The 13,301-nt window shown below is 34.7% G+C and overlaps 1 protein-coding gene across 3 annotated transcripts in view; it reads left to right on the top strand.

The window, feature by feature from the left end:
* LOC148954058 (tubulin monoglutamylase TTLL4-like) overlaps nucleotides 1-13,301 on the top strand; it is a 62,899-nt gene extending 49,598 nt beyond the window's left edge. For 2 of the 3 annotated variants that reach the window (XM_089086903.1, XM_089086904.1), the window contains exons 15-17: nucleotides 1,003-1,210; nucleotides 2,787-2,925; nucleotides 13,054-13,301. In XM_089086903.1, coding sequence (XP_088943029.1) covers nucleotides 1,003-1,210; nucleotides 2,787-2,925; nucleotides 13,054-13,201 — 495 coding nt within the window. In that variant the 3' untranslated portion in view covers nucleotides 13,202-13,301. The remainder of the gene's footprint in view (nucleotides 1-1,002; nucleotides 1,211-2,786; nucleotides 2,926-13,053) is intronic. The other variant, XM_089086905.1, reaches the window with a different exon arrangement.

Raw genomic sequence — 13,301 nt, 5'->3', positions numbered from 1 at the left:
AACAATTACTTCTATGGCTAGTTTTTTTTTTTTTTTGTTAATACGGAACAAAGTCAGGATAATTGATTTTTTTTTTTTTTTTTTTTTTTTTTTTTTTTTTTTTTTTTTTTGCACATCTTCTTTGCTTTTTTGCAACCTCTTGGTTAAAGAAAAGAAATATATTCGTAAGGTGGCAACCCTGATCACAATAATTACCGCTTTATTTGTTTAATTAACTACTAGCTAAATTTAAAATTCAATTTGAGATAAACATCATCGACATGAAAGCTACTCTCTGAAAGTGTATCAGCCAGCTAATGAATGAAGCCAATAAGGGCCTTGCTGTTCCTGCAAGAGGCTGTTTATCTTGCAGTGGCTGGTGAAGAGAATGTCGAAGAAAAGTTAAATTTATATAGTAAAAATGATAGATAATAAAATTGAAAAATAAATGCTATTATACTCGTAAAACCACTAAAACTGTATTCAGAAAATCATATCAAATTTGCACTATTCGACCATGAAACAACGGAGGCAAAAAAAGAAGATGAATAAGTGATATCAGAAAATCATAGCCTTATACAAATATTAATGAAAAGAAGAAAGTTATAATGCTCAGCTATTAGTGAAAACTGAGATAGAAAGAGACATTTTTAATTAAAGGTCAATTAACTAAACAGAGAAAGATGGTGAGATCATATTACATTATTTACGCTCTTGACGAGAGTTAGTGTGGAATTCATGTCTTGTAAAGACCCACAAGGAAGGTGTGAGGTGGCCCCCCTCCCCTTGAGACTTTCCAGAAAGCCCTTTCCTAAAAAAAACGTGGCCTCAGAATGCCCCACCCCTCCCAACCATCCCGAAGAATCGAACCGGTTTGTACCTATTTCTTGTTATAGCTGACTGTCTGGCATAAACTTGTGTGTAAACATTGCACTTAGGCTTAAACATTCTTTGAATTAAAAAGAAAATACATTTGTATATGATATTTTTTAATTTGTGTATTGATAATTTTATATATTTCAGTGGTTGGGTTCCATTCTAGAAGATCTCAAACCTTGTGACATCCGACAGTTAGTCCATTATGAAGATGAACAAACTCAACTAGTGAATTTTAGAAAAATATTTCCAACCCCAGAAAGTCATCGCTATCTCAAATATATGGAGTATCCTCGGTATTGTAATCTCTTATTAGATGCCTGGGAGAATAAGTACTCTACAAATAGAAGACAAGGTATTTGTTTAGATTTTGCTTTTCCCCTGCAAGGAATGTTTAAGGTTGATGCTCACTTATTTTAAACGGGTTTTCAGTGGATGGGCAATCCATTTTCTTAAATTTTTTTTGGAAAAGGAGTGTGGTCTGTCCAGGTAGGCTACATTTTAAACACTGAAGAAATGAATATTCAAAAACGAATTAGTGTCTCCTTTTCCTTGGAATTTTAAGCTGATTAAAAATCAGTTCTGGTTTCTGCGGCTTTTCAAAATTGTATAGTAAGCCGTAAACTTTAATTGCTAGCTGTTGCTTAATATTAATTCCTCACATCACAAAATTCATAAATGCCTGTTTACAAAATTGAAGTTGAAATAAACTCGCTGGAAAACTGTTCCTGGATAAAGTTTTTTTGGTTGTTAAGAATTTTTTTTTTTTGTCACACACGGTGCCATCATTTACTTCATGATTTCTGCCTAGCTTGGCTCTATTTTATTTTTATTTTTTTAGTTTAAAAGGAAAAATATTCGCTTTAAAAGGAAAAAGATAACGGGGTTTTCGCTTTTGTTTGTGTATTTCTCAGTTTCTTACAGACGTTCTTTTTTTTCGGTTACTTGTAGAAATAAAATATGCCATTCGAGCTTCCATCTAAGGCCCTGGATATTTAATTTTTATGTCTTTGTATCGTTTGACAACAAGATAAGAAACACATGAAAGCAAGATTGTCTAAAATAGAAATATGCTCAACTAATACCCCTTCCCAGTTTGACACCGAGGCAGTTGTCTCCCTAACACCCCTTCTTGTAACGATCAATGGAAAAAAAATTGTTTCTGCTCGTGCAGTTTGCAACTCATTTTCGAATTTTTTAAGCCAAAATTAAAAATAAAATAAACCTCTAAGGGAAAAATGATGAAAATGTATCTTGAAACAAACTCAAAGAACGCAAGTGTCACCGGATTCCGAAGAGCGTTTATATTTCAGTGGCTGGCCATATTGGTTTTCCTTTTACAGGGATTTGTGTGTGGCTCAAAGCATAACTAACTTTTATTTAATTGAATCTATAACTTAGTTGCTATTACATTTTTTACTTTTCTAGTCTTCAGTAAAGCTTGAGTTTGTTTGAAAGGCTGTCTTTTACTAGTGCTTTGAACTTTAGGCAAAATTTGTCGTTTTTTGGTTTCTTCTTTTGGGTCAATTCTTTTTGTGTTAGAATTGGGAACTAAATTAAAATTTACGAGCTCAAATGCTAAAGCCTGTATTTCGTAAAAAAAAAAATAATTTACATTAAATTCAAAACTGTGATGGATTTTTCCCATCGACCAAGAATTTCCGTTGTAAGCTTTTACGAAATTTTGGTGTTTACACTTACTAAAAAAAAGTTTAAGTAAGTCTTTGTATGTAGCATTTTTGGCGTACTACATTCTTCATCCAATTCTGCTTATCTGAGATACGGTAAATTGCAATAAAACCATCAGGAAAAGTAGGTATAGAATTTTGTGCAATATAGTTTAAAAAGGTACATCAGAAGCATATCTTCTGACTTTCTTCCGCCAAAACGCTGTTTTTTGCCAATGGCGTTTACTCTTTTTTTATCCTCAGGGTTAAAGTTACTGGACTCCTTTTGCTGTAAAGGCGTACACTTAGAAGTTCCTCAGATAATGCCGAATGGAGCGACAGCAACATTGGAGCCACAGTCTACTACCTCTCTGCCGGTACGGTTCATACGACCCTTATCCAGGTATTTTTTATTTTGACAGGGAAACAGTAAACGTCCTGTAAGTGAAATGAACTAAACGAAAAGACGTCATTTTCTTGAAAAAAATATTAACATTTAGTGTAAACTAACACCAAGCATATATCCTAATTAACAACCTTTGTAAAGTGTTGCAAATCACTGTCTAAGAAATCAAGCACTGGGTGAACCCTCTTCAGATTGATGATAGCCATATTACTTATAGAAGACATGCATTATACGAAACCCCCTTTTCCCTTGCCAATAACGAGAGAATATGTGTAAAAGACCATTCTGGCTTATGTATAAAAAAAAACTGTAGTGTGTGCGTATGTGACTTATTCTCAACCCCCTTTCATAATGGAGAAAAATTTGTACGCTTCTAAACATCGTGGCTGGTTTTCGTAGAAAATTCATATATAGAAAAGATGTGTACGTTGATAATCTTAAGGCTGTTGTGGTTTGTTCACCTGCCATTTTATTAAATACTTCATGAGCAGAGTCGGAAGCGCATAACCAAAAAGAGCTGATATTGGAAGAAAGGATAAACTCAAAGATATTTTTGATCAAGTGAAAGTCATAGTCAGCGGTTTCCTGAAATAACTTCCTTGAGAGTGCACATCTCCTTCAACGGCGGGATCACATAAGGAAATCCCAGCATGACATTATTTTTCTTCCATTTCTGTGGGGGGGGGGTATGGTAAGATGCACCTTTACGAAAGCCACAATAATGAAATACAGAAGAATATAACCTGTCACGTATCCCTGTCCACTCCAAGACTTGTATATTGCAATGTCATATCAGGGGTTCTGACAAGTTTTCTTTTGTGCAGAACATTTTGGATTATTATAGAGGCACTGCGTCTTTTTTAGAATCGCAGTAAAAATTTCCAAAGCGCAATTACTTTTCCATTTCAAGAGCTCATCTTTTCGAAAATTTTCATCTTTTCGTCTTTTCTTTCCTGGTACAAAACGGAAAAGTTAGCATTCAATTGGCCTTGAATAGCCTATGTAAAATTTGTAGCAAGAAAAATAGGACTTATTTCTCTTTTTTTAGCTTGGAGAGCATAGCACGTAAAAATTTCACCACAGATTTTCGTACACACTGCGTACAATTCAAGTAATTGTGCTCACTTCAAAAGTCCAAACCATTACTGTCGTAAGACTCTTCATGTTTAAGTTCTACGTGGGAAAATGAGCTTCCTTTGTCTTGAAAATGCTGTTGGTAGATTCCTCTATCAAAGGTTCAAAGATTGAGGTAGATTAGGATTGATATTGGACAGATCGTTGAGTGTGAATTGAATGAATAAAAAATGTTCTAGATGAAGTCGTAAGCAGTCCAAAACATTTTTCTCATTCTTAAACATTGGAGAGTAGAATTGACATTTTAAATGGCAGCTTTTCAAAAATTTCAATAGTTTCAGTTCTATAAGGGAAAATGTCTTTTTTCTGATTGTTTATTATTATTATTCTGCCCTAATGCTCGTGGCTCCAAGACTATGTTATGATCATTTTCACTTTTTTGAATTGTATTAAACCATATTGTTTATTCTGTTAGTATTGAAAGTATTTAAGAAAGTATTTATATGAAAGTATTTAAGTTTTAATACAAATTTGTATTAAAACTTATTTTACAAATTTACTAAAACTTATTAATACAAATTTGTATTAAAACTTCTCTAAAAAATGATTCGAGTATTTATGCTTCTTTTTATCTGCAGATTCTAAATACATCGGGTGTAACATTTCATGGAAGATTTTGAAAAATTCGCTATCGTCTATGCTGAGTTAATTCAAAGTTTGGAAGTATTTGCCTTTGGTGGGATCGTTCTCTAAAATGCAATCATAGGGAACCTTGTAAAAATTTGTTGAATCTAGAAGGTAGAGGATGTTTTGTTCCGAGAAGTGAGGTTTTTAGATAGCTTGACTCTCGCCCAAAAGATGCATAGATTTGGATAGATTTTATAGATTTTTTTGTTTTGGTAAAGGGTTGCACGTAGAACCTGCCTCTTTCTTCATGTAGATTTCAAATATACTATAATGGGTGTCATTTGACGTTTCTAAGTTGCCCACATTGTCCCCTTAATTCGAGATGTACGGCTAGTGTTATGATGGCTGGTACAATTGCACTAGACTCACTACATTTTGTTCCCCTGTTACCTGTACATCTGTACAACTTCTTTTTTCGGTCGGAAAATCAGTACATTTGCTCTGGAAGTCAGTAATTTTTTTATAGCCTCGATTCTGACGTTCACTGTTAATTGTTACATAAACGATATATCACTGCTCGTTGAACAATGTTCATTGTTCAAAACACTGATCACTATCCCTGTGCTCAATGATGTCTCTAGACTCGCCTCCCTCTTCTTTTGCTACTTTGAAGTTCTCGTGAACATTTTAGTGAGTTGGGTTTTTGTGAATGTACCTATTTACCCGTATAGTTGTTCGTCGTTTCAGAAAGTTGGCGCCAAATTTTTGAATTTTGAAAGTGTGGTCTATTTAATTCCATCTCTAAGGGTGAAGTATTCTTAAGATTTGACACATCGGTAATGCTTAAATATATATTGTTACACTATTTATTTATTTACTGGCATTTGATTGTTTGCAGCTAATTTTTTATATCTTGCATTTGATCAGGTCAGGTATGGGAAGCCATTGGAACTATGGCTCTGCAACTTTTGATTGGTTTATATAAAAATATATGATCACAGATTTGCCTGTTTGGCCATTCAACTAAAACTTGAGCAATCCATGTAGAGAAAGGATGTTAGAAACTCCATATTGGAGGTTCGATTATATTTAAATAGAATGGTTGATACGGGTCGAGTCGCTCCTTACTTACAGTTCGTTACCCCTAACTGTTGCACTCGGACAAATCCAAACTGACGACTTCCTCTCAATTTCTTACCATGCCAATACAATATGTTGCTATTACTCCGTCTGGGTCTATGGCCTCCATTTCACTTCTCCTCAATTCCCGCTTTAACGTTTTCTCTACTTTCCTTACTCTCTATTTATTCTCTTAAAATCTAGCATCGATTTTAGCATTGCAACATTGTACACGACACCTAAAGATTGAAGAATTATTTAGGGGTTTTTGCTGCACTAAACATTACCAGGAATAGTTTATTGAGTTGACTTGCTTCTTTTTCTTTTTTTAAGTTGTCGAATTTTTATTGTACATCTCAAGGATATCGGCGTTAACATGCTAAAATGTGTGCTTTCCTGGGGACTTGGCAATACCATTCTTGAAGAAATATTTTAGAATTTATGACTGATACAAATTGAAAAAAAAACTTAAATATAGAAAAGAAATGAAAAAAAAAACTAAGATTAGTTAAAGTTAAGAATAGTTAAAATTGGTCTTGGTTTTGTTGGTGGTGGTGTTCGTTACGTTGTAATAGCTGCACAGCATGGATTCTGCCATTGCTGCTTGTCCATGTATTCTAAAAGCTTGTTTCTCTTTTTTCTGTAACTGTCGTATTAGATTGCCTGTCCATTTATTTTGTGCTAGTATCAGTGGTATAACCAGAAATCGTCTCAAAGTGTTTTGGACTTGTTGGAAGAAAAATTTAGCATTTTGGGTGTTTTGTTGTGTGTTTGAGTACGAAGAATATTCTTATGTTCATGTTGTTATAGACTTGTTCGAAATAGCTTCAAACAAGGCTATCTTGTATTCAATAGACATTTTCTATTTTCTCGAATTCTTTCTAAATTTGAGGGAATATCTCGAACATTCAAATTCAAATTCATTTAATTCAAAAACAAGACATAGCTCTCATGGGCAAAGCCCAAATATGATGTCTCTTAGTCATAATTAGCAAAATAAAGTTGTCTGATAAAACTTCGTCAGGATAAATAAACTAAAGGATAAAAACACTTGAGATTGAGAATAAAATTATCTGATAAAATTTCATCAGGATAAAAATAAACTAAACAATAAAAACACTAGAGATCATTGTAATATTTGACAAAGCTTGGCAGAAAGCTTTTACTGTAGCGCATGGTATTACAGTGGACGGGGGTTAGTTTCGGAACTTTCTCAGCCACTTCCCGGGGGGGACGAGATCTTATAGGGACAAAAGGTGGGGGAAGGAATGATCGGTAGATGGGATGTTGAAGGGGGGAGAAGCCAAATCTTTGGCGTAATTGTCCTTGGAGGGAAAAAAAGGATTCAAGCTTAAATTCTTTGAGGTAAAAGGAGTAAGATAGAGGAGAACCACCATAAACGATTTGCAGTGATATCTTCTGAACCTGTTTTTTTTTATCGATTTCATCCTGGGTAAGGGCAAAGTGCCAAACCGGACAAGCATATTCAACTAAGGGGTGGATGAAAGTGTGAAATATTAGTTTCAGCTTGTCCTTAGGAACTCAAAATTTTTTCAGTGTTCTTAGCATTTGGAATGCGCTGTTAGCTTTTTTTTACAATTGTCTTTGTATTCTCACGCCATGAGAGGTCAGAAGAAATCACCACACCAAGTAAATTTATTTTATGGCTTATTAGCTCGGAAGCGATAGGAGGTTCGAAAGACGGTTGAGTATTCTGAAGAAAAGAAAATGTCGTGACCGAGCATTTGTCTTCATTCACGACCATGTTTAGTTCAGTCGCCTCTGAGGTAACTTGGTCGATGATACCAGCAGCATTACTCTTCGAATCCTTAGATACGGTTTCCGTTAAGGACAAGTCGTCAACGTATTTCCATCTGTCCTCCAACTCAGCAGCAATGTCATTTATCATTAGGAGGAAGCCCAGCGAATTAATCACAGGTCCTTGTGTGATTCCACAAAAAACCAGCAGAGTAGTGTACAATTGGCCTTTATGCTTCAAAGTTTGCTTTCTATTTGTTAAGAAGCTCTTGATGATTTTAATAATAAAGCTGGGTATATTTTTTCTTCCATTTTTTCTAAAAGGATTTTGTGATCAACAAGGTCAAATGCTTTTTTGAAATCAATTGCAATTAAATTTATCCATTTTCCAGGTTCATCCAGGTGTTTTAAAGTAAAATCAATTAAATTAACGAGGTAATGAACTGTCGAACACTTAGGGATGTTACCAAATTGCTTTCGATCAGTTTTTGATATCCTGTTTTTGTTATATTATTGAAAATTATTTGAAGGGGAAATGATAATTCCTTAGCAAATGCTTTAATGAGAGCAACTGGAATGTCAAAAGGGACAACGGAAATTCTTTATAATGAAGAGAGTTTACGGACCATAAATGCCGATGAAATACCAGCAATTAAATTATCATGTGAAGGAGTAGTTAAACTTACTGGAGGATCCTCGGGTGGAAGAGGGGGGTAAGACTGCACAATTGAAGCAAAATGGGCATTTAAATCATTAGCGGTTTTCTCTAGAGGCTCATCCTTCATGAAGTCAACTGGTTGAGAACTTTTGCCAGTCAGACTTTTTACTTTGCTGAAAAACTGCGACGGTTTGGACTCCAAAAGATTGTCAACTTCATTTTCATAGTAATTTGCTTGTGGCTTTTTGATTTCCCATTTTATTTGGTTTGCCAACTGTTTTGCTTGGTTCACTTGACCTTTTCGTATTAGGGGCAATTTATGTTTTATCAGTCGCTTTATTTTTGAATTTACGTATGGTTTATAACTAGAATAGAATTTGGTCTTACGTTCGGGAAAGCACTCGAGAAATTTTGAATTTAACTTATTATGGAATTATTCTACTTGAGAGTACAAGTCTTTAGCTGAAGAGACCGTGACCCAGTTTTGTCCAGTTATTCAGTCACCGAATTGCAGCAGACCATGATCAGTAATTGACCTATAAGAAACTTTGGTTGCTGAATATTTAATTTTTACTTTTTCCAAGGGGTTTCACTGTAACATCTAACGATAACTTCCACCAAGTAATGCTAGTTTACTTCGATTCAGGTTGTATTCTGAAAGATTTTGTCTGGATCACACCCAGAGAAGTATCTCCCTCAGTTGTTGGGACATCGACTGGGGTTTTAAGGTTAAGTGACCTGGCCAACAATTTACTTTCGAGCTTGTTAGCATCTCCTAACATTACTTCTCCAAATATGATTGAATTCTCTGAGTGTAATCTGTCTATTTCAGCAGCGTTTCGCAAAAAGTTAATCCTGCTGGAGCTGGAAGACCAGGGGAATGACAGAAAACGAACGCTGCTACTGCAGAGAACGGCTTAGGGAGTCACGTAGGTTGGGCTCTGAACCAAATAGTTTCTTCATTATCTCCAAAGAAATGTAAATTTAAAAGTTGAGGTTTAAAATCTTCGTGCACGAGTGTCATAATTCCTCCTCCTTTTTTCCCAAGAGGATGGTCATCAGGCCGAAGTTTTATAAAAGAAGAAAAGTTAGGAACGAAATTTAAACCGAAAATTTAAACTTTCGGTGTTGCTGTAAAGGAAAGAAGGAAATACGTAACGTTTGTCGTGAAACTCCCGGGAAAAAGGTTTATTTTGGAATTTCTTGCCCCCTATCGCGACTGGGGCAGCAACAGGATTATTTAAACTGAAGTCACCAACAATTTTTTCCTTCTGCAGGGAAAGGGGCTTTAGAACACAGTCTAAAGCCAAAATTTATGATACCGAAAATGTAAAAGTAAATTTTTTTTTATGTATTTCATCGACTCTCCTCCTGAATGGCTTGTGTCTTGTATCGAGAGAAATTTATAGTGAGGTTTTTCATGACTTTTTAGCTGGTTGCCAATCACTATAAATGGGCCAATAAGCATCCCAACTGCTTCGAGTTTACAAAGCAGCTACAAGGTTAAAGTCAAAGTGTTTCAAAACGTAACTCTTTTACGGAACAAGTCTTTAAGTCTCTTATTCCATCGAAAACATCGTAAAATGATGTTTGTTGAATAATTGGCTAAAAACTGTTTTGAGACATGCTTAAATTGGGACTTTGATAATGTGAAATATCTCTATTAGAGTTTCTGGCTTACTTTTCTTCTACTACTGACAAAGACCTAGTCTTCTAATAAACCTTTTTTACTTGTGGGACAATTGTTTTCCAGATCGTTCCTAAGAGCAGAAGAAGGGAAAACATTCAGGATACAATGTTTTCAGAAGTAAATGAATTTTTACTTGTCATATCAACAAAAATAATTACTGGACTAACAACCTTGTCTTCAGACATGAAATAAAATTTACTTTATAAAAAAAGAAGAAAAATGCAGGTGTGAGCTTTGGTTGTCCACTGCAGTATTATCATGTTTATAACTAGGGAACTGCCTTTATAAAATCGAATTGCTAAAAATGAATCTACAGAAAATGATTGTATGTCAAATCATTTTAAAGACATTTGTTGTGAGACGCTTTAAAATACTTATTCTCGGCATCACTTTGTTTCACTAGTGCTGAATAAAGTATATATTGGTGAAGTATTTACGAAACACTGAAACTGTTACATTGAAGGCAACGCTTGGAGCTGCAAGAATGGGGTAGTCATGGAACTATTAAAACATCTTTTAGGTGATAAAGACGGATTACTGGTATTTCGAGATATATGTCTCAGTGATGGACTTAAGAGTTTCTGGATATTGCACCTGAAATAGCCGGCGATGTGTTCTTTTATTCAAGCTCGAAAGTTCCGTTGTGTGTCGCTGAAATACTATGTACTGATGTACTGGTCCGAATTTGGCTAGTGATGTAGTGTTAATGTAGCATCAACTATTTAAAATTATCTCCAATAAAGTTAACTGATTGTAAGAAGGACGAATATTTGATCACTTTCAAGTCATTTACTCTTTTAGCGACAGACTTCATTCAGAAAACTAAAGCTGATACGCGGTGTGCTTTTCTAAGTAAGCAAAGGAACATGGTTCAGACTTCCACATATTCACCATCATAGAAAGCTTCAGTGAATATAGGGTTGAGTATCCCTTACACGCAATTCCGGGCAAATGCTCTTCCTTCAACCAAAGAACATTACATTTAGTGCTACCTGTTAAAAATCAACTACAAATAAATGAGTGGTGTCTACGCCCTGTGAAGTGCCACGTCCCTTTCAGAGTCCGATACTAATTTTAAAGGGTTTCTTCTCAGTTTCATAGTCCGCAGAAAATATACACTAACATTTTCAAATTTTCATCTCTCACTGTTACCAAGGCTCAGATCACTGATTATGATAAAATAATAATAATAATAAAAAAAATACGAAAGCAGTTCCAGCACCACAGCACAATTGAGTTATGGAAATTGGTGCTAAGAAGTCAGCTATTAGTGTTGCTTGGTTAATTTTGATCAGAAGGAAAAGGGGACTAGTTGAAACTGATTTTCAGAGCATGAAAAGGATGGCCGAACGTTCACCGCTATATATATATATATATATATATATATATATATATATATATATATATATATATATATATATATATATATATATATATATATATATATATATATATATATATATATATATATATATATATATATATATATATATATATATATATATATATATATTAACCTTACAACAATGAGTTAAAGATAAGAAAACTTTTAGCACTTGCTCAATCACAACTAGCAGAGCAAATATCAGCTGATTAGTAGAAAGATCCAGAGAAGAGGTAAAAAAAAACAGATTTAGTTGTACTCAAGGTGACTTAAGCAGTTGTCTTGCTACATGAAGCGGCAAATGAAAGCAGTTTGGCAAGCACTTACTGCTCGAAATAACCAGAAACTATAGAGTGATTTCCAGAGCAATGTCGTCTTTCAGTTTCATAACCTAGTCTTTTATTCGAAGCTGATGTTCTATCGTTTATGCACAATTTGTTTTTCGTGCCGTGGCCAAAGCTCAGGGCTTGTATATTTGACTTAATCTTATTTTGCTACGAATAGGTAATATTTTGAACAAGCGCGCTAATTAAGATTATAAAGAATTTCATTTTATATGGTTGCTTGTCGAAACTCGAATACAGCAGGAACTTAAGAACACGGAACATTGAAAAGAATATGAGGGTGACAGAACATCAAACATCGAACTTCAAGTAATTCTTTTTCTTGTAAAATCACCACTGGCTCTTTCTGATATCATGCTATTTAGGGTCTTTTTTGCCTCCAAAAGTTCCCATTTACTTTTTTTTACTCAAGAACTTTAAATTGCAAACAAGTGCATAGTGTATTTTGATATTGGAAGAGCATGTTATCGAAACGTTCATTGTTATTTCTCGTTGCGTTGTTATTTGCAAAGCTGACTGCTCAAAGTAACACATCGTCAGTCGGGTATCAAGAGGACGTATGCTCTATAATTGTAAATTTTTTAAAAGAGCAGAAAAAAGCCTCACAGCTTTTTTGTTTTTCCTCCGATAACCGTAAAAAAACGGGTAAAAAAACGGATTGATATGTTTTGTTTTTACGTGCCGATCCTTTTTTGTTTTACAGTTATCGGTGGGGAAATAAAAAGTTGTGAGGTTTTTTCTTTGCTCTTCTGAAAATTTCCAATAATGAAGATCCGTCCTTTTGATACCCCACTGACGATATGCCGTTGTTTTTTTTAATTAGTTGTTTTTTTCTTGCACAAATCGGGTTGTGAAATCTATTAATGCTGTCAGAATAATTCATGTCCCTCATCCGTTAGAAGAAAAAGAAAAGTGACAATACGTCTTTTACAAAAATGGAAAAAGTTTCTATATTTCTGTTTTCAAACTTAAAAAAAAACTTCCGCATACTGACCAAAGGTCTGCGTTGTGCAGGTACTGATCTCCTGATTCGATGCCTTCGGCCGGGATTGAAACGTGTGGTTGGGGGAAAAGCATCTGACGCTTCGCGTGTTCTGCATCCGACGCATTTCCGTTTTCAGACTAACTTTAAATGTTTTCTTTTTTCTATCACGGAAGCCAAAGCTGTAAAACCGTGATTTCTTCTTGGTGCTGGCTTATTGTTTTAACGATATTGTCCTTTTCTTGTCGTTGTATTTGGAAATGAATTCACGAAAGTGTCGTTTTTTTTTCTACCAACACATCGGAGCTTATGTCTGAAAACTACATTCATGGTCGAGATTGCCATTTTCCTTAATTGTTTTTTCAGCAGTTTCGTAGATTTGGTTCAATCATGTAATAAAATTGGGACTAGTCTGGGGCTGCAATGATACGTTAAATTAAAAAAAAAGAAGGCTTAAATTCGTAAAATTTATCAGTGTTTTAATTTCAGATCATCATCGACAATTCCTGCTAGCTCAGTGTCAGCCAGATGTTCCCGTGCATTTCATTTATTTCGAAGCCGTCTGTCATTTTCCGCATTCAGAAGGCATTCTCCTGCCGGTGATATTTCAAGAGGTCGACGATTCTATAGCTCCTGATAGTGATTTCATGATGCCTTATCTGAGTGTATTATTATTGAGTTTTGCACATTTTTGGTAATACTTTTAGTACAGCATTAAGAGTCTGGCTTATTTCCAA

The sequence above is a fragment of the Artemia sp. Qi Xiang Cuo genome, chromosome 3 (genome assembly GCF_049724085.1).
Source record: "Artemia sp. Qi Xiang Cuo chromosome 3, ASM4972408v1, whole genome shotgun sequence".
In the NCBI taxonomy this organism is placed as follows: Eukaryota; Metazoa; Arthropoda; class Branchiopoda; order Anostraca; family Artemiidae; genus Artemia; species Artemia sp. Qi Xiang Cuo.
Note: the sequence above shows the minus strand (reverse complement) of the source record. Positions and strands in the feature narration are given on the sequence as shown.